General features: G+C 39.6%; 1 protein-coding gene across 4 annotated transcripts in view; it reads left to right on the top strand.

The window, feature by feature from the left end:
- Nucleotides 1–19597, top strand: part of MBNL2 (muscleblind like splicing regulator 2) — a 194999-nt gene that overhangs the window by 152876 nt on the left and 22526 nt on the right. For 2 of the 4 annotated variants that reach the window (XM_010589382.3, XM_010589381.3), the window contains one exon: nucleotides 5848–6001. In XM_010589382.3, the coding sequence (XP_010587684.1) occupies nucleotides 5848–6001 (154 nt within the window). Of the gene's footprint in view, nucleotides 1–5165; nucleotides 5220–5847; nucleotides 6002–14947; nucleotides 15043–19597 lie in introns of all 4 variants that reach the window. The other 2 variants (XM_010589384.3, XM_010589383.3) reach the window with 2 other exon arrangements.

Raw genomic sequence — 19597 nt, 5'->3', positions numbered from 1 at the left:
CAGCGTCTGTCTTTCTCTTCTCTACTTCTGTAGCATGTCAGCTCCATTCTCTAAGGCCAGCTTCACAGGATCCATACCAGAGCTTTGGAAATCCATATGAACACATTCGTACAGCTTTGCTGAGATAAAACAGTACCTTCTCTACCAGCACTAATTAGAAAAACAAAAACAAAACAGTTGAGAGTCATTTTGGTGCCAATCCTTGTGGTCAGGGTGATAGGATAGTATTACTCTTCAGCCTGGGACTCCGTGACCACCTCTGTGGCCACTGGGGTGAGAAGGTATGAGACAAGGTTCTTGAAATGTGAAAAAAAAAGAAGTCCCTATACTTTAAGTTGAGTCAGGTGGCACAGACGGTTAAGCACTAGACTATTAACGGAAAGGTTGGGGGTTCGAACCCATCCAGAGGAGCCTCGAAAGGCAGGCTTGGTGATCTGCTTCTGAAAGGTCACAGTCTTGAAAACCCTATGGAGTGGTGCTGCTGTGAAAACGTGGGATCCCAACAAGTCCGACTCGACAGCAACAACATACTTTAAGAACTTGTTAATACAAAAAAACCCGTGATACTAACAGGTACCTTAGGGCTCACTGATCTTATCTGAGCCCTGATTTTGTCTACCTCTTCCTAGAAGTACTAGTTCTGACAGCCCTGATGAGTGTATATTTCAATCATTGATAGAACAATGTACCTATTATAGTCAACGGCAGATGACCGGAGCTAAAGGGCATAAGAGAAGATCCGGCCATCTACATATACGCTTGTTTTTCAGCCTCGTATCTTTCAGTCTATGTGCCCTTCCAGACATCTCCACAGTTATTCATCAAGATACATGAAGCTTATTGCAGTGAAAGTCAGCATGGTTAGTTACCATCGTTTCTTGGGTGGTTACACTCTGCCCAAATTTGGAGTGCTGATATTTCAGGGGACCCTGCAGCATCTTCAGAGACAACCCGAAGAAATGGCATTTCAGAACAAAAGCCGGCCTCTCTCAGACAATGACATGAAAATTACCAAATCTGTCATGCTTTTTAGTCAAAATGAGAGGCTCCTTTGAATCCAGCCTAGATGCAGATGGAAGAAGTCAGACCTCTTGCTTGTGTAGCAAGATTAGTCAGTACACTGAAGAACAACTAGTATTTTATTTCCTTATTTAAAAGAACAGAGAGGAGCGAAGAATGCACTCAGAAGGTGTTAATATTCCACTCACCTAAACCCAAAGAATTTCCATAGTACAATTTTTATTTTTGTCCAGGGGGACTTCCTCCTTCTTTTGATCATTTTGGACCAAAAAAAAAAAAAAAGAAGAATTTAAAGCTTTGATTCTGGACAAAGAGATCTTCAGTTTATTTAGAGCCTTATTCTTTTTCAGTACCTCTTAAAACGTGAGAATCACCCTCGCCGGGATTTTTAAAATGTGAAAATAAGCCAGACGGAGCTTCTTTTTGGTAGTTTTAACACAAGAGGTATCTGATCTTCAAGCAAGGAGTCTTTCTTCCCACGCAATAAAATGGGGCAACACGAAGAAACCACTGCTTTGTGAAAGGAAACAAGACAACCTGCCATCTGCTAGACACAGCTCAAATGTTCGAGAAAACGCGCACAGGAACTTTGAATTCTCCCCTGCCTTCCAGGCCCTTTTATTCCACACTAACCTGGCAGCTCTGATGATGTCACCAGGGTTTCCTGACCCTTAGATTGGCCTGTAACACCTGCTGTGGGCTCTTGATTAACTTGTCTTGACTGACGTTAGATTTTTCCAGATCGAGAAAAAAGAAAAACCTAGCCACATGTGGTGCCCCCTCCTAGTTATTCACCCAATGACACAAAGTTGGAGAAGGCCCAGGAAGAAGCAGAGGCTCAGGAATGTTGGTGAGGCCAGCGAGAATGGATGTGCCTGCGAGGGCCTGCCACATGGTACCCCCAAACCCACTGCCGTCAAGTCGATTCTGACTCCTAGCCAGCTCTATGGGACAGAGTAGAGCTGTCCCATGGGGTTTCCAAGGCTGTAAATCCTTACAGAAGCAGACTGCCACATCTTTCTCCGTTGGAGCAGCTGATAGGTTTGAACCGCTGACCTTTTGGTTAGCAGCTGAGCATTTTAACCATTGCACAACCAGGGCCCCTGCCACATTGTAGGGACTCAATTAAAGACACTCTTTCTCTTTGCAGTGGAAACCCTAGTGGCATGGTGGTGAAGACTTCGGCTGCTAACCAAAAGGTTGGCAGCTTGCATCTACCAGGCCCTCCTTGGAAACCCTGTGGGGCAGTTCCACTCTGTCCCATAAGGTTGCTGTGAGTCAAAAATTGACTTGACAGCAAAGGGTTTTTGCAGGAGAACCTGAGGGGGCTCCTGAGAGCTACTGGAATCTCTAAGGTCCGTTCTAAGCCTGTACCAAAAACCAAAACCAAACTCTTTGCCATGGAGTCAGTTTCGACTCATTGCAGATCTCTTAACATAGATAAATGTAGGACAGTAGCCTCTAAAAAAAAAAATTCCGTGTACTAAAAACCCAAATTCTAACATGATTATCCAGACACAGAGATTTTTTTTAATATGTTCCATACATGTGCTTCACAATGTAGGGCAACCAAGATGTGAATCTATACGCTCTGCCCTCCAAGAAGGAGCCCTGGTGACGCAAGTGCTTTGGAATCTGCTGCTAACCTAAAGGGTCGTGGTTCAAACCCACCTAGCAAAGGCCTGGAAAGCTGCTTCCATAAAGATTACAGCCAAGAAAACCTGTGGAGCAGTTCTGCTCTGTAACATGAGGGGATGGCCAACTCGACTGCAACTAACAACCACAACAAACCCTCCAAGAGCTTAGTGCTTACTTCAAGACAAGACAAAAGGATGACTCACTCTATGGAGTGGTAGAAGGATATGTTGTCACTGTCCTGCTCAGATCAGAGTTCTCCATTTGTTTACATTCCTAGACTACTCTAATTTCTGTGTAAATTAAATTTCATGAAATTAAGATCAGAAAAAAAAGGTGATTATCCTAAGGAGAAATATTTAATACTTCTTATCCTACTTGGAGACATCATGACATGATGCATGGTTAATCAAAGTTTTGTTCATAAATAACAGCCTTTGAGAAGTAATCACTCCTACAATTAGCATGTCAGAAAAGGCCAACCCAAGAGAGAAACAGCAGGTTCACCCTGTAACGGTCTTTGCAGGAGAAGAGCGAAGAGAAGCATGGAGTCCAGAAAGCTGAGGCCAAAGTGATTTTGAGTTGAACCATCTAGTTGGCGTTCTAGCGAACTCCATGAGGACAGGCTTATGTAGCGGTATTTCATTAATAAAGATAAACTTAGGCTGAACAAAAACAAAACTGCTTTATTTAGCGATGTAAAACTCAGAGAGACAAAAGATTTTAAACAAAAGTGGTTATCAAGGTTACACGCTGGCGAGCTTCCATTTGAGGAAAGGCTGTCCAGTACACATAAGTTTTCTCAGTGTGGGTCCAGTTGGTTTTTTAACATGTTCACAATTCATTTCAGAGCATCAATTTCATATTTGATGGCCTGTACCAAAACTGCCTTCTATAATATTTTCTTCTCCGCTGATCATTCTAAATCTCTTCTCTACCTATGGCCCTTTCCATTTTATTTCTAGACTGTCTTTTCTCACCTCCACAGTTCTTTTCCTTTTCCCCTATCATTTCTATATTTCTGATCTGCAGTCACCAAATGGTGACATACATCCCTTTATTTGCCAAGAAAAATATCATTAATTGTTTCTTGTTGCAAGGACCTAGTCCCGTTCCATTTTATTTCAAATGCCATAGTCCTACCTCAGAAGTTTAGGATATAACAAAGTACATTTGTGTTTACTAGATGAACCTTAGGGATTTACCTATTGTGCTAAACATAAAAAAGGGTTTTTTGTTTTGTTTTGTTTTTTGTTTTTTTGCATTAGAGCTATTCCTTTGGATGTCTTTATTTTCACAGAATTCCATCATACAGTTTGTTAGATTTTTTTACAAAAATTATCAAGGAGGAGGAAAATTTTTTAATGTGGTCTAAATCGAGCAATATTTGTTATTATTTCTACTGTTTAAATGTTAACTGTCTGCCCAGAAGTATGGTTATAAGTTAAATATGTTATTATACCACTGATCTTTCAAGCAGTTCTTTGCCATTTTTAGCTGTTTTCTATTTTTAGCTGTTATACTTGTTCTAGCCAAGAATTCCATATTCTCAGTAGCTGGGTTGGTCACTAACCGTAGCTAGAAGTACAAATAGAATTGTTAAATATAAATTATTTTGATACCCAAAGACACTGAATACCTTCTTAAAGGGTGTTTTCTTAGTGTAATACGGTAAGTTGTTTGCCATAAATTATAATTTCAAATGTAGTAGAGAACATGGAATGGATGATAAGCTAGTTACTAGAGGAAGTATAATGGAATAAAAATGAGAAATTCTAGCAAATTACTATTCAAATTCAAAACGTATTAAGATTAGAATCTTGTTCCACACTGGAAGATCCACACTAGCAGAGTGAAGAGAGGAATTGAGGCAATTATCCACATGATTCAGACAAAAAATAAAGATCCAAACCCAAACAGTTTTGCCTAAATAATCTTGTGTTTGAATATTTTTTTTGCCTGAATTATTTTGTCTCAGTTTGCCACTTCACGTTGTTAGGCAAGATCTCAACTAAAAATTATTTTTACAAAAATTTTCAACTGGGGTTGTATACTTAAGACATTCATTACTTTATATTTGAAAACTAACTTATCAGAAGTTCTTCAATCCTATGGCCCTTAAAAGTTGTGCTTTTTTTTTTTTTTTCTGAAGCAATATAAAAAATGCTTATGGTGTGTATGCAAGCTGCTGTTTTAATTAACTTTCCTGAATTTCAAACATCTATATTTTACTCTCTTATATGCTTTTAACTAAGGTATAGTAGATGCATTTTTGCTTCAATACTAATTTAAGGTGTAATATTCATTTCTTTAGAGAACATTTTTGTTGTTGTGCACGCCTAGTGTTTTGTACGTTGTATATTGCATTCAGAATATTTTTTTCCTTCTCACCTATCCACAATGCAATGCCGTTCCCATGATGCACCTCTGCTTGCTGTTTACCTGTATGTTAATTCGCTTGAATCCCATTGGCCCACTGCCATCATGTGCTCGCTGCCTGTTATTAAAAGACTCAGTCGACTGCCAAAGCAATGAAGCGACCTCTCGAAGCAACTGTAGACCTGGTACTTTGACCTTTCACCTTTCGCTTTGCATGTAGCTTTTCAGAGAACCATCTGAGATTTGTATGACTTGTAAAATATCGGTTGCCAACAATCATTATTATTAATTTATGGAAAAAAAATTCAGTAAGGTGTTTAGCCATCTCATTCCATATGTAATATGTGAAATAAATTAATCTTAACAAATTTAATACCTTTTCCAAAAGAGTGAAGCAGATTTGAATTACTTGGCTCAGAAAATGCTCATTATAATTCTAATTAACCTGCAAATTCAAGAAATTTCCATTTAGTTAAAGAAAAGAATAGGTATTAATAATAACACAAATGCTTCTTTCCCTCCCCTTAGAATAGTTTAACTCATTTTAAAAGCTGAAGCCATTTTTTGTTGCTTGATAGTTTTTCTCTTCCTGAGTTGAGATGCTACTATTTTGGGGTTACAGAAATCACGCTTTCGCTCTCAGTAACGAATTCTCACTCATTTTACGTTGCCGCTGTTTAAATTAAGGCGCATGGCAGAGGCATCTTCCTAGCTGTCATTTTTAAAAAGAATGTTGCAGTTGGTTATCTCTGTGGACGCCGAACGCGTGTTTACTTTAAGCTCTACATGTCCTGTCAAATTCTTCACTTGTAGGCCTTTCCTCCTGGTGCTCTTCACCCGTTACCAAAGAGACAAGCACTTGAAAAAAGCAGCGGAGCCGGTGCGGTCTTTAATCCCAGCGTCTTGCACTACCAGCAGGCTCTCACCGGTGCACAGTTGCAGCAACACGCCGCCTTTATTCCCACAGGTATGTGCCCTCACCGTCCTGAGTCCTGTGTTCATGTGCCCTTCCGGTCATGTGCTTTCTTCTCATTTCTTTAAGCTGTTTGGTGGCACCTAGTTTGCTTTTAAAGGTCCAATACAGTCTAAAAAGCATCTACCTAGCTAGATGTATTGACGTTGCTTTGAAGGATAGCTAAAGACTTAGGAATCTAAAGCCAAATATTTCATGAAGTTAAGACAGATTTAACCCCTGAGAAACATAGCAGTCAGGGCTTTTGGTTTCTGCATTTCCACAAGCCGTGTGACATTGTTTATGTAAATCAGACCTTTAATGTGTGACAACTGAAATTTGTCATTAACACTTAATGACCTAAAAATAGCAATGACGGTAACTAACCTTTTCCTATTTCTATTCAGAACACTAAAAAAACTAGGCTATTGAAATTAAAGCAATCCCGTACTCATGTTTTTATATCCGTTCTATCTCTTTCTCTATTCTTCTCTACTTTCACCAAGTTCTCAGCTATACAGAGCTCTTATCCTCGATTTCTGAGTTCATGCCTGATAACACTAGGTGCTGAGTGAGGGCTGCTAACTCTGCCATTTCACTGAGAGATCAATTACGTTGATCACAGAAGCTTGCGTTTAAAGGGCTCTTAGTGATCTGCTCATCCAAACTGACTGTTTTACAGATGAGAAAACTGAGGCCCCCTAAATGTGAAGTGACTTCCCAAGGTGGCACAACTCATGAGAAAAAGACCTAGAACCTGTCTTCCCCATGCCCAGCCCAGTTTGCAGAACATGACACTACCCGGCCTCCGTACATGGAGTCGCTAGATCTCCCCTCTTAGAACATGGCACCAAGCGTCAGATAAAAGTGAGGAAGCAAAAGGACAATGTGTGTCATATCTCTTCCCCATTTTTTTACCCACCGCCCGACCACAGATACACATACACCATACACAAACACACACACACACACACAAAAAAAAAAAAAAACACACAGTCGCCACAAATTGGCCATGGTATTGACCTTTTTAGTCTGTTTTATAACCAGGAAGTGACATAGCCCTTAGTGGGAAGACCATCATTGAGTTCTTAGTTACCAGGTCAAAGTTCTCCATCTCATCAGAAGGAGTTAAAGGTACATAGAGATGAATAACAATTTTATGGGAAAGGGCTTGTTGATCCTAATCCTTCTGGTTGGAACTTTCAGGTTTATTATCCAGGTCCTTGATACTATAGCCCATCAGGAGTTAACAGCCGAGGGAGCTGAATAAATATTTCTGCGATCGTCTTTGTGTAAAATCTACACTTTGAAATGAATTATTAACCTGCTAATAACAATATTTGTTTAATAACAATATTTATTATAGTAAAATATAAATTATGTAAGTCAAATGGTTTTTAGTGTTTAGTTTTCTCGTTTTAGTTCTGCATTAATCTTAAAATAAACAAACTCATAGACCAGTAAAGTGAGATTTCTAACTCAGCACTTATTGGGGCTTCACTCTGACCCTATTAAAACCTCCATTAGTGACATTCCAGTGCAGTACAGCCCAGCAGTGTTTGTCCTTGTAATCCACTTGAAACAAAATACTTATGAAATAATTACAAGGTAGGCTTACCTCACTGTACTGTGGGATTTCTGCGAATGTCTCACTATAGATATCTTGATCTCTAGATATTTTAAGACAGACAAAAAAAAAATCAGGGGAACATATACTAAGGGCAGAGGCATAAAGGGGCAAGTCTGTTTCTGAAGAATGGGTGAGAATGCCGCTGCCATCTCCCGAGAACGCTTATGAAACCCTGGAGCCAGCTTGCACAGTAGACTCCAAGGTTCTCTAGCTCATACTTAACACTCCAATCCAATATTGACTGATTTGTTAAATCACTGAAAGAACCTGCATTTCAAAATACTTCACCTGGAAAAAAACCCCTTCAATATTTCCAGAGCAAGGATAAATATCAGCCCTTATTCAATGATGAATTTTGTTGCGGAAACGTATTCTGTTAAGGACGGCTGTGCTGTGCAGGCTGCTGTGGTTGCGTACTTCTGCCCCCTGCTGGATTCTTTAAGAAAGGATCTGGTGTGTCCGGCAACACTCAGTTCGTACACTCGGGGAGACCAAGAGTGGGTCCTCGCCCGCTTGTGTCTGTGAATTAGCAGTGTTTCCATCTGTAACATGACCTAAATACCGTAGTGGACAAACGTGGATCCCGTGTTCTGAAATGGTATTTCAACTCTAAGAAGTTTTCACATGGATCTCTTATATGACGAAAGAGAAAATAATTGTATTACAGGAAATTAGCAGACCCTTTCCCCCACTCAATTCCATGACAGAAATTTCAGTGTTCATTTCAGCTCAAGTTTTCATTTCAGGCTTTCTTCCTCATAAGCCACACATTCAACCCACTTAAAAAATAATGATGAATAATCACCGATTTTTATCATTGTTTTAAACCTCTGCAAATTGATAGGTTCAGAAATATTTTTTGTAATATGGAGATGGTCAGCCCATTATTTTTAAACTGACAAATTTTGACTTTTCTGTGAGTATTTTACATTAACAATTATCATACTATGAAACGGACTGCATTCCCCTGGAGGTCCCGGTTGATTGTATGGTCATTCGTAATGAAGTTTTGGCATGCTGCTAAAATCCCCCCACTGACCCAGTGTGAGTTTGGAGCAAGATTTAGGAATTCTGCCTCCAGGCTGTGAAGATATTAATGTAAAATATGCAAAATAGGAGATTCTCCTCAAAAACCGTGCTGATTATCACCCTAGTCGATGCCCTAGCATATTTGCAGTGGGTGGGATTTTTCTTTTCTTTTCTTTTTTTTGCTCTTTTTGATAGGGATTATTTTAACCTAGTAGTTATAATTCTTCTTTGCTATGCCAGGAAAGTGGCAGAAACCACACACACTTACAAGAACAGCTGCATACTACTTCTTGACATTCCTCTGATGGGTTTATTCTGAGTCACTCTGAGTGTTCTTACAGACATTATCTCATTATTGTCCAAGACAGCACACCTTCGTCAGTGGCAGGCATAATTATTTGCATTTTCCAGATGGAAAAACTGAGGCTGTGTCTACACTGGCAAAGTAGAACATATGATTAATGGAATTATCCAGATAGTTTTGACTCACAGATACTAAAGTTGAAATATTTGTGCAATTGAGGCAGAAAAAGCTTGGGAAGTCTTTGTCAATTAAATTAGTACCTTAGTTAAATGCTTCAGCCAGTCAGCACCAAGGCAGCCTACTCAGTCCCTCTTTGGTTTATATCATTACATGGGAAATAAAGAACAAATAGAACAGGAAAAAAATGCTAGTCCAAATATTGCCTGAGTGCACCCAAGGTTATCACACAAGGTGGTGACAGATTGATCAATGCTTAGTGGAAACAGTGTCCATATAACCACAGCAAAATGAGTATGTTAATACTATTCCATTAAACTGAGCAAGTATTTCTGAAACACATAGTATGTGCTGAGTTTCAGAACTAATAATGGGACGACAGAGGAGTTCAGGACTGGGTGAAAAGCAAATGTAATACAATGTGCTAAGGGTTGCTTTTGGGATGCGAACAAAGCTACATGAGAGTGAAGGAAGGAGAGGCTACAGCATGTGCAGCGGGTAACTTTGGAAAGATAAGTAAGGCTTTGGCAGGGAGGGAAGAGTATCCCAGACAGTGGTCGCAGCATGGGATGGGAAAAGCACATTTAAGGAATAGGAAGTCGTCCACTGTGACTACAGTGTAGAGTACTTAAAGGAGACTGTGAGGAGAAGGGGGGAAGAGTAGGATGAAAAGGCAGAGACACGACTTGACAAGATGGCCAGGGAGACATTGAATAAGACAGATACACATATGACAGAAGCTCTGTGCTTTCAATATTCACGGTAATGCGATTAAGCTTTTCAGCCACATCCTGGGCTGGTGCCAAAGTGACATGACCAACACTCGCCCATGTGGCTGCAGGAGCTGCAACACATGTGACACTCACATGCATGACACAGGAAGCCCCCCCAACAAGGCCCCTCCACTCAGGAATGGAAGGGAATGAGAGTGGATTTTTATGGGGATAACTTTGAATCTGCCATGGTTGACTTTAAAGTAAAATCATTCACACACTAGGGACTTGAATCATTTTTAGGAACAAATTGCTCCCAACAGACCTCTGACTAATAATTAAGAACATTCACTCAACACATTGACCACCTACTATGTGCCCAATAGACTAGATAGATGTGATCTCTGTCCTCATAGACCATACATTGGAAGAGAAGAGCTGGATGGTAAATACCCAGATAAATGCATAATGTACAATTTTATCCAAAACCAAAACCAAAGCCATTGCCATCAAGTCAATTCTAACTCATAACAACCTTATAGGACGAAGTAGAACTGCCCCGTAGGGTTTCCAAGGAGTGACTGGTGGATTCAAACTGCCATCCTTTTGGTTAGCAGCCAAGGTCTTAACCACTGCACAACTGGAACTCTAAACATTTTGTAAAAACCAAAGTCATTGTGGTTGAGTCGATTCTGATTCATATCAACCCTATAAGACAGAGTAGAACTGCCCCATAGGGTTTCCAAGGAATAGCTGATGAATTCGAACTGCCAAACTTTTGGTTAGCAGCCAAGCTCTTAACAATTTTATAAATGCTATAAATTTTAGAAAACAAAGATTTCAATGAGATATTAAAAATATAAAACTGATTCAAGTGGCCCAGGGAAGTAGATAAAAGAACAGTCGAACAATTTTCTAAAGAAGCAACATATACCTTGAGATCTGAAAGATGAAAAGAGTGGGGCAAAGATTATTCTAGGCAGAGGAGAGGGTATATATAAATCCCAAAAGCAGAACAAAAGTGTGATGTGTTCAGTTGAAAGTAAGGGAAGGCGAATCTGCCTGGACCGTAGTGGCAGGAAGAGAGGATTGTAGGGTGAGCTGAAGAGGCAGTCAGAGGCTGGGCCATGGAGGGCCTTTATCGTAAAAGCAGTGAGAAGCCTGTGAGTCATTTTCAGCAGAAGAATGACAGGACCTGCATTTGGGAAGGTTTGCTTTGCCAGTAGAATGGATAATAGACCAAGGAGGGCAGGAGCGGAAGCAGGAAGACCAGTTAGGGAGTCAGTGCAGACCCAAGGCTGGAGATGATGATGACCGGGACTTGGGAAGTGGCAGTAGAGATGGACAAATAGACAAATGCAAGGTGGGTTTTAGAAGCAGAATCACTTGGGCTTGTTGGCAAGTTGGACCTTGGGGAATTTCACAAGGTAAGAGAGTGTCAGGGATAACTTTCAGCGTAGGCTAGAGCTACTAGATGGATAGCGATATTATCTATCTGGTGTTTACTGAGGTGGAGAGACAGATTTCTGTGGGCAAAATGAACATTTAGATCCGTTAAACTTGAGACATTTGTGAGACATCTCAGTAGAGAGCCAGATGAGCAGTTAGATAAAAGGATCTCCAAGTCAGAGGAGAGATCTGGGCAGGATACATAAATCTGGAAGCCATGAACTCATACATAGTATTTAAATACATGAGCAATAGTCCAGGAAAAAGTGAAGGAAGTGAAAAAGATTGAGTCGTGAAAAACTCCAGCATATTGAGGCCAGGGAAAGATGAGCATCTAGCAAGGAAGACAAAAAGAAATTACTGGAAAGGGGGGAAAAAATGTATATATATATATATATAGTATGATGAGACTTGGTCTCACACACTTTGGACATGTTATCGGGCGGGACCAGTCTGTGGAGAATGACATCATGCTTGGTAAAGTAGAGGGTCAGCAAAAAAGAAGATCTTCAAGGAGATGGATTGACACAGTGGCTGCAACGATGGGCTCTAGCACAGCAACGATTGTGAGGATGGCACAGGACCAGGCAGTGTTTCGTTCTGTGGTACACAGGGTCACTTTGAGTCAGAATCAACTCGATGGCACCTCACAACAACAAAAACAACATATATATGTACGAAAAAGAAAAGTGTGTAAGCAGAGAACCCAGGAGAAGAGAATGGTTTATTATGGAGGGAGTGGTCCACCTCTAAGTGTTACTGAGATTCAGGAACACTTAGATAAAGATGGAAGCATCCCTGCTGCCTTGAGCAATAGAGCCATCTTGAGTGACATTAGCAGTTTTAGTGAAGCAGTGAGAGGAAAAGCCAGACTGAAGAGGATGACAAGTGAGCGAAAGGAAGGAAGTGAAGAGTTACATGTGGCTGGAGAAAGTTAGAGTGTCATAAAAGGGATTTTGAGTGAGTGTGTGTGTGCGCATGTCCATGTTTTAGGTTGGCTATGTTAGCACATGTTTGTTTAAGCGAAGAATCTGGTAGCAACCCAGTTAAATAGTCCTTTTTTTCCTGAATAGTTGATACTGTTAGCCTGATCAAAATGTAGACCAGGCAAAAAGTCTCCCTCAGGTGTGAGCAGCTCAGCAGAGAGAAAGTAAAGGCCAGTACATCTCAGATTCTTCATCTAGTGTCTGAGAAAACAGCTCTAAAACCCTAAGTGGGTAGGCCCGTGCTCATAAAAAATTAATTACCTGGCACCTACATGATACCTTATACTACCTTGATTTTCATTCTAAGGACTTGAACCAGAAGCAGATAATTCTTCAAAGCTTTAATATAGTTCTTTTCCACAACATACGTTATTATTCATGGTTAGATTTTTCTGATTCGAATATGTTAATAAGATCACCCTCGAGTAAAGTAACTCTTCCCAAGGAAGAGCTGATACCCCTCCCCCTGTACCTCCCACCTATCCACTAAGAGGCCACCTTGAGGTTTCCTGGGAGTTTTGCCAAAGGCTTCCCTCAAGAATCGCCTTCTAGCAGCCACGGCAAACACCCCTAGCCCTGGTCCCAACTCAGCCCCGATTCTGCCATATTCCACTGCAGAGTTTAGACTTTATCGCTGGTCACCGTTCTTTCCTTGTAATGAATCTAGTAGCAGAAAAGAGATCACATATATATCGGGATCATTTGTCACAGGAACCCTAGTCTTCCTGTATTATTGGACTTCCAAGCAGTAATCTAAAATTCACTGGACTCTCAAGCATTTGATTTGGGGGATACAGAAGTGTAATTCCTGTTTTTTTTGTTTGTTTTTATTTTTGTTTTTCTTTCATGTTGCTGTTGACATGAAACATTTTACAGTCAAACGACAAACTTACAATGCAATAGGGTCAGTGTAATCTAGTGAAGACAAAGCCTGACCTGGATTTGGGAAGAGAATTCTATTTCTGGCCTTACCCTTGACTCACGCTGTGCACGACCTTGGAGGAGTTACAATGCCTCAGATTTTTCATCTGTAAAATACCCACTTCCAACCTTGGAGCACTAACTTGATATTGTCTGTAAAATACCTTGAGGTCTTAGAAGAAGGACGCTTCAGCATAATTAAATGTCATTCTTCTTGGAATCACGTCAGTTGTATATGAATAGAAAGTGCAATGTAGGGTAAGGAGTGAGCTTTGAATATTTGGCTTAAAATCATTCAGATGTATTTGTGTCAGTACTGAAAATGTGAATGATCCTAAAAGACTGTGTTAACTAACCCTACTTATTTCTGGTTGTGCTTCGATCTCACTTTGAATGTTAACTCTAAACGCTAACCTGTTTCTTTCCCTTTATTCACTTTTTTCCACCCCCCATTGCATGACACGCAGGGTCAGTTTTGTGCATGACACCCGCTACCAGTATTGGTAGGTTTCAACCTTTTTTTCTTTGTCTTTTATATTATGTACAGTATCTTCACTTGCTTGACATTTATTTCAGAGATGGTAGACCTGCTTTAGGAAATGGTAGTCTGTAGGCTTATTTGGCTTTAGAGTTAACGTAGAGGCTTTTTGTTAAAAAGTACTCGTATATTTAAGGAAAATACAATTTTAACGTGACCTCCTATGCGAGAACAATCACTGCAAAGACCTAAAACCACAAGTACTAGTCTGTTTTTTTAATAATGATCTCTATTTTGTTTCTTTTTATATTTCCTATGGTTTAGCATAAGAAAAACAAAGCTACTTTATCAGAGAGGCAGGCTGATTTCATCAGTGTTTTAAAGTTTCATAGTGGTGTGCCTTTATCTCCTCTTTGCTGTGTGTTAGAGTTATCAGAGTTTCCCAGAAGTATTTATTTTAAGAATTATAAAGAGATGTATTTTTTTGAAACCAAATGTCTGAACTGCCTTGTTTTATTATTACTATTTGAGTGTTAAGTGTTGACTTGTTTGTGATGACTATTACAACCTGAACATTCCACTGGATGTTAAATTTTACTAGTCTGTAGTTATCCTTACACATTCCAGTGCGCTGGTACAAGCTTCAAGCCTGTCTTGAGGACATGTGGGTTAGTTCCACTTACAGTCAAGAAAAAACAAACATGGGCAAAATTTGTCTGGCTATTTCACAGTAAGTGTGTTAAAATTTACATCAAGGTTCTGATTTTTAGTCCAAAAAAAACTATAATCCCCAGCAATTCCAGTTCAAATAAGCAGTCCCAAATTGGGGGAAAAAAATCTATTTAACCGCAATTAATTTCAAAGAATGTCTTTCCCGCCTTTAATATTTTAGAATTGTGATTAAAAATGAGTATCAAATGCTCTTACTTCATTGGACATCACACAACCCTTATTTTATACACTATGTACTTGCCATTTGGAATGATCTATTATTAGAATAATGTTTATAAATACATCAACCAAAGTAATCTGCTTTGGCCTTTCTGGGAATCACTGATTATGTTTGAAAACTTCCTTTAATTGTACTTGTAATAAGCTATTTTCCCTTTTTTATTTCTCTCCCATGCTTCCTTGCTTTGCATTGTGATTGCATGCCATCTGCTGGTTTAACCCATGATGGCTTGCTGCTCTGATATTCACCATGCCAATACCACTTCTATTACCATAATGCTACACCCTCCTGTTCATTGCTCCCATGGTTCCCCTCCTGAAAGTACCCATGATGCACAGCGCTACGTCCGCCACTGTCTCTGCAGCAACAACTCCTGCAACAAGTGTCCCCTTCGCAGCAACAGCCACAGCCAATCAGGTTTGCTCCTTTTAAAGCTTTCTTTCACAAATCCCAAACTCTAAATGAGTGCTGATGTTTTTTTAAAAAAAAAAAATTCTCAGTGAGAATTTTTTTTCATGTTTATCCATCAAATTTTATTTTTTTAATTAGTTTATGGCAAGCATTGACGGACAGGTAGCACTTATTTAGAGTTAACATTTACTGCAAATAATGATGTAGCTATGTTTTGTGTTGCACTGTTTGTTTTTTCGTACCTAATATTGTGTAATTAACCTGACAGGCTTAAATCCCTTTTGAGGACAGCATGACCCATCCAGTGGTTGGTGAATTGCTACAGAAAAATTGCAGAAGCCCTCCCGTGGGTGCTTCAAAACCGGCTGTGTTTTGATTCAGTTCATTCAGACCCTGTCATCTCTCGTTGAGGAAAATAGTCTCCTCTTAGGAAAATCTTCCTTTTTTCTTTAGCGTCAAATTTGAGGTCTGAATAATTCTTATTAACAGTTCACCTTGGTCATGTGTGCTCCAAAACTCACTCGGTTCCCACTTTAGGGCCTGTGCGGCGCTGGCGAAAGGGCCAGACCCCACAGGAAGGAGAGCAATGTGCCCCTGGGTTCACAAAGACTGAATTCAACCCATCAGGGACTGTGAGCTCTGTTGTTTCAATGCACGTGCCAGTAAGACCGTGGATGTACTGTTGCCTAGTGAGGGCTTATTGGCTGTACTCTATGGTCGCCGGCTGGCTGAATTCCTAGCCCCAGACAAGCAGCCTGCAGACACAGGCTCCTGGTCCCAGGGAGAACAGCGAGGGCTGAGCCAGGGTCACTCACACCTCACCTGAGCAGAGACCTTACTGTGCCTGCTCTCCCTTCAGAGAAGATTTCGTATTTATTTATTTATTTTAAATAAATCAACTTTGCTGGTAAGAGGTAAAAAGGGTATAGGCTAGAGGGAAGGGCCAGGTTAATGGGAAAAACCAATGGCCCATGGGATAAACAGCAGAACCCCAATTGCCTTCTGCAGGTGCGAAGGGCTAATTCACACTTCTTTCCATGTTTAACCAAATCAGCGATTCCAGTGCTGATTCATCTCTTCAAAAGATAGGTGTGAATGTACTTGAATGCAGGATTAAAGTAAAATTCCGTGACCGCTCCTCCTGGCCCTCAGCATGGGGATAAAGCGGGCAAAAGCCAGGAGGGCAGGGAGAAGAGGCCAGGTGAGAAGTTCCGGTACTGACAGTTCTTCAGCTCTTCCCTCCCCACCTCGTAAACGCCAACCAATCCTCTAAGGAAAACCACCTCACTCCCCAACAGATACAACAAAGACCAGCAGATAATAACTTCCTTAGCTGGGAAGATTTTTTTTTTTATTTAATGATGGGGTGAGGGAAGGTTAAGGAAGCTGTTTATATCCTTTCATTAATAGGGTCAAATCACCCCTTTTCATTGGCTTGTTCTTAATAGGGAAGCAGGATAAATGTTTGTTTGAAGCCCTGCGTCCTTGAACCACATCGACGTAATTTTTAACACAATTTTTTACAAAATCCCTTAAGAAGGACACATCTTTGAAGCAAAAAAGACAGTAGTATTTGTTAAAATGCAATTTTACCATAACTTATGGCAAACTAAGCATTTCTGAGACATGGAGTTCATTCCCAGGGAAGGAAGTCAAGATAAAGAAATGCTTTGGAGTTTTAGGGTAAATTTCTTTATTTGTAAACATTTATAAATGCCTTTTTTATTTATAAATAATTGATCACGTATCACATATATGTTTGGAAGGAAAAAAATTGTGAGATTATATATGTGTGCATTTGAGTACAAATAGGGAACAATGGTAGGAAATGCAGAATGTCTAAATGCTGAGATTTAAAGCAGGATGTGGCTGGTAAAAAGACTAACCATTTAATCCAAAGACGTGTAGTTAAAGGAGAACTTGAGGGTTGCCGTAAGAACCCTAGACTCTGTATGTTGCAGTTTATCAGATATAATAGTTGTGGGACTTTACCTAAATGATGAGGAAAAATCCTTTAATAGCCCTTGATGAAGGTCTGCTTGCACATGAAAACAACAGAAAAAGAAATAATAGTAAATGTAAGTTTTCGGAGACGATATACTTCATGTATTTTCAACAAGTTTCAGAGAACTTGGAAATTCTTTTAGTGCCCAAGAAAAGGAAACACCGAGACTGCCTGCCGGTGACTGCCAAATGACAAGTTATCAGCTTAATAAGATTTCACTCTTTAGATTCAAACTGAATGATACCCTTATGAATTTCGTAAGTCATTTAAATTTAATGAATCTCAGTTTCTTCGTTTGTAAAAGGAAGACTAGAACTAAACGGCAGCTGGAGTCCCTTCCAGTTCTCAGACTCAGTGAACCCAGGATTCCATGACTTATTCTCAGCTCCAAGTATAAGATTGTAAATAAACACCAACAGAATGGAACATGGTGCTAACAATCCCCTAGTTCCCCTAGTTCAGTGTGAGTGCCAAGCACCCTGTCTCCTTTTCCTTCATTGAATGATCTGTCTTTAACACAAAAAAGGTAGGATTTTGACGGTTTTTCCACTAATTGGATCAGTTCAGACTGTCAGCTCAAATATCTCAAATCTCAAGGTATTTGTAATCAGGATACAAATGACTCATTGACGATAGGTGATAGACTAAAAAACCCCATGGCAGCTCTTCCAGCACTTGATCCTTTGCATGTACTAAGGTCTGGCTAAGACCCCATAGTAGGCTAAGATGAACAAGTAACGAATCTGTATGTTCTATTCTCAGGGCTTAATCAAAGTGTCACCAATAAATGTTTCAACTAAGCTTTGACTTGTTTGAAATTAAGTAAAGACGAAATTCACATACATTTGGGAAATATAAAATAATTTTTATTGTTATTGTTGTTTAGCTCTGGGCATGAATACATACACACACAAAAAAATACAGTAAGCAAATTTATGAATAGTCTAATAGCATTTCTTCAGTTAAGGTCTCTTGGACTTAATACAGAACCCTAGCAGTGCAGTGGTTAAGAGTTTGGCTGCTAACCAAAAGATTGGCAGTTTGAATCCACCAGACGCTCCTTGGAAACTATGGGGCAGTTCTCATCTGTCCTGTAGGGTCGCTATGAGTCAGAATTGACTCTATGACAAAGAATTTGGCTTTGGTTTGGACCTAATATACAAGTTATACCTAATAATAATATTATTATTTATATCCCATTTATTATGTGCAAAATACTATTCTAAATAGACTCTCTCTCATATAATTCATTGCATATTATATGTTATATGTATTGTATGAGAGAATACATATGTATAGATAGAGCTAGAAATACTTAAACCTGACAACAGTCTAGGAGATAGGTACAGTTATTATCATCCTCATTCTTCAGATAAAGCAGCCGAGGCAAAAGTTAACTGCCTGAGCCAGTCAAACAGCTGCTGAATGACCTTGCTGGATTTAAAGCCAGGGAGTACGGCTCCAGAGGCCTTGCTCTTAACCACCAAACAATACCGCCTCCCTCCATAATTATAAATGCACAAAAGTCATTTCCTCCATAGATAAAACTATCTTTGGTGTCAGATTCTATAGCAACAAACTTTATTGCTCTGGGGAGAAACGAAGGAGTCCTGCCAATACAGCTCAAACTGAGGCAAATCCTAACCTGGGGAGAAAAACTGAATTTGAATATAGCTTCAAACTGGTTACCTAACAGCCTGGTCATCTTTAGAAACCATGTAGTTGACCTGGTCAATTCTATGTGGTATTATAACCAAAAACTAATGCTTGTTTATATGATTATGAATGGTTTCTACAGACATAAGATAAGCTAAGAAGGAATTTGTCATTAGCCTTAGCGAAGCAGGTTCATGAGTTTCTTTTATATGATTCACTACCATAAACATTATTCCTAGCTTTTTGTCAGTCATCACACAAATAGCTTGGTAACAAAGGAAGTCAGGAAGAAAGGGATGGTAATGTATCAGTCAGTCTCAGGCCACTTAGGGCCAGAAGGAAACCCTGGTGGCATAGTGGTTAAGTGCTACGGCTGCTAATCAAAAAGTCAGCAGTTCACATCGCCAGGTGCTCCTTGGAAACGCTACGGGGCCATTCTACTCTGTCCTAGAGGGTCGCTATGAGTCGGAATTGACTCAATGGCAACAGGTTTGGTTTTTTTGGTTAAGGGCCCGAATGTGTAATGTCTATAATGAACGCCTGTACTGAAATAAATTCAACTGTAGAGTGTACATTGAAAGAGGTAGAAATACATAACTTGGACATAAATTATCTGATTTTTTGGTGTTAAAAGAAATTAAATTTAGTAAAAAAGCAATGTAGTTCGATTTTCTATAATTTGAATTATTATAGTACTTTATGCTATCATCATTTACTTTTTTATTTCAAAATCACATTCTGTTTCAAAGGGAGAGAAAATGATTTCCAAATCGATATATTTTTAAGTCTTGGTTTCTTCATTTATATTCAGAGACTAGTCAGCTTACCTGGTGACGTCCTTAAAGGCCCAATTAAAATACAATTTACACCTGGAATCTTCCCCTGAACCCTGGTATCCTC

Source organism: Loxodonta africana, chromosome 17 (assembly GCF_030014295.1).
Source record: "Loxodonta africana isolate mLoxAfr1 chromosome 17, mLoxAfr1.hap2, whole genome shotgun sequence".
Classification (NCBI taxonomy): domain Eukaryota; kingdom Metazoa; phylum Chordata; class Mammalia; order Proboscidea; family Elephantidae; genus Loxodonta; species Loxodonta africana.
Note: the sequence above shows the minus strand (reverse complement) of the source record. Positions and strands in the feature narration are given on the sequence as shown.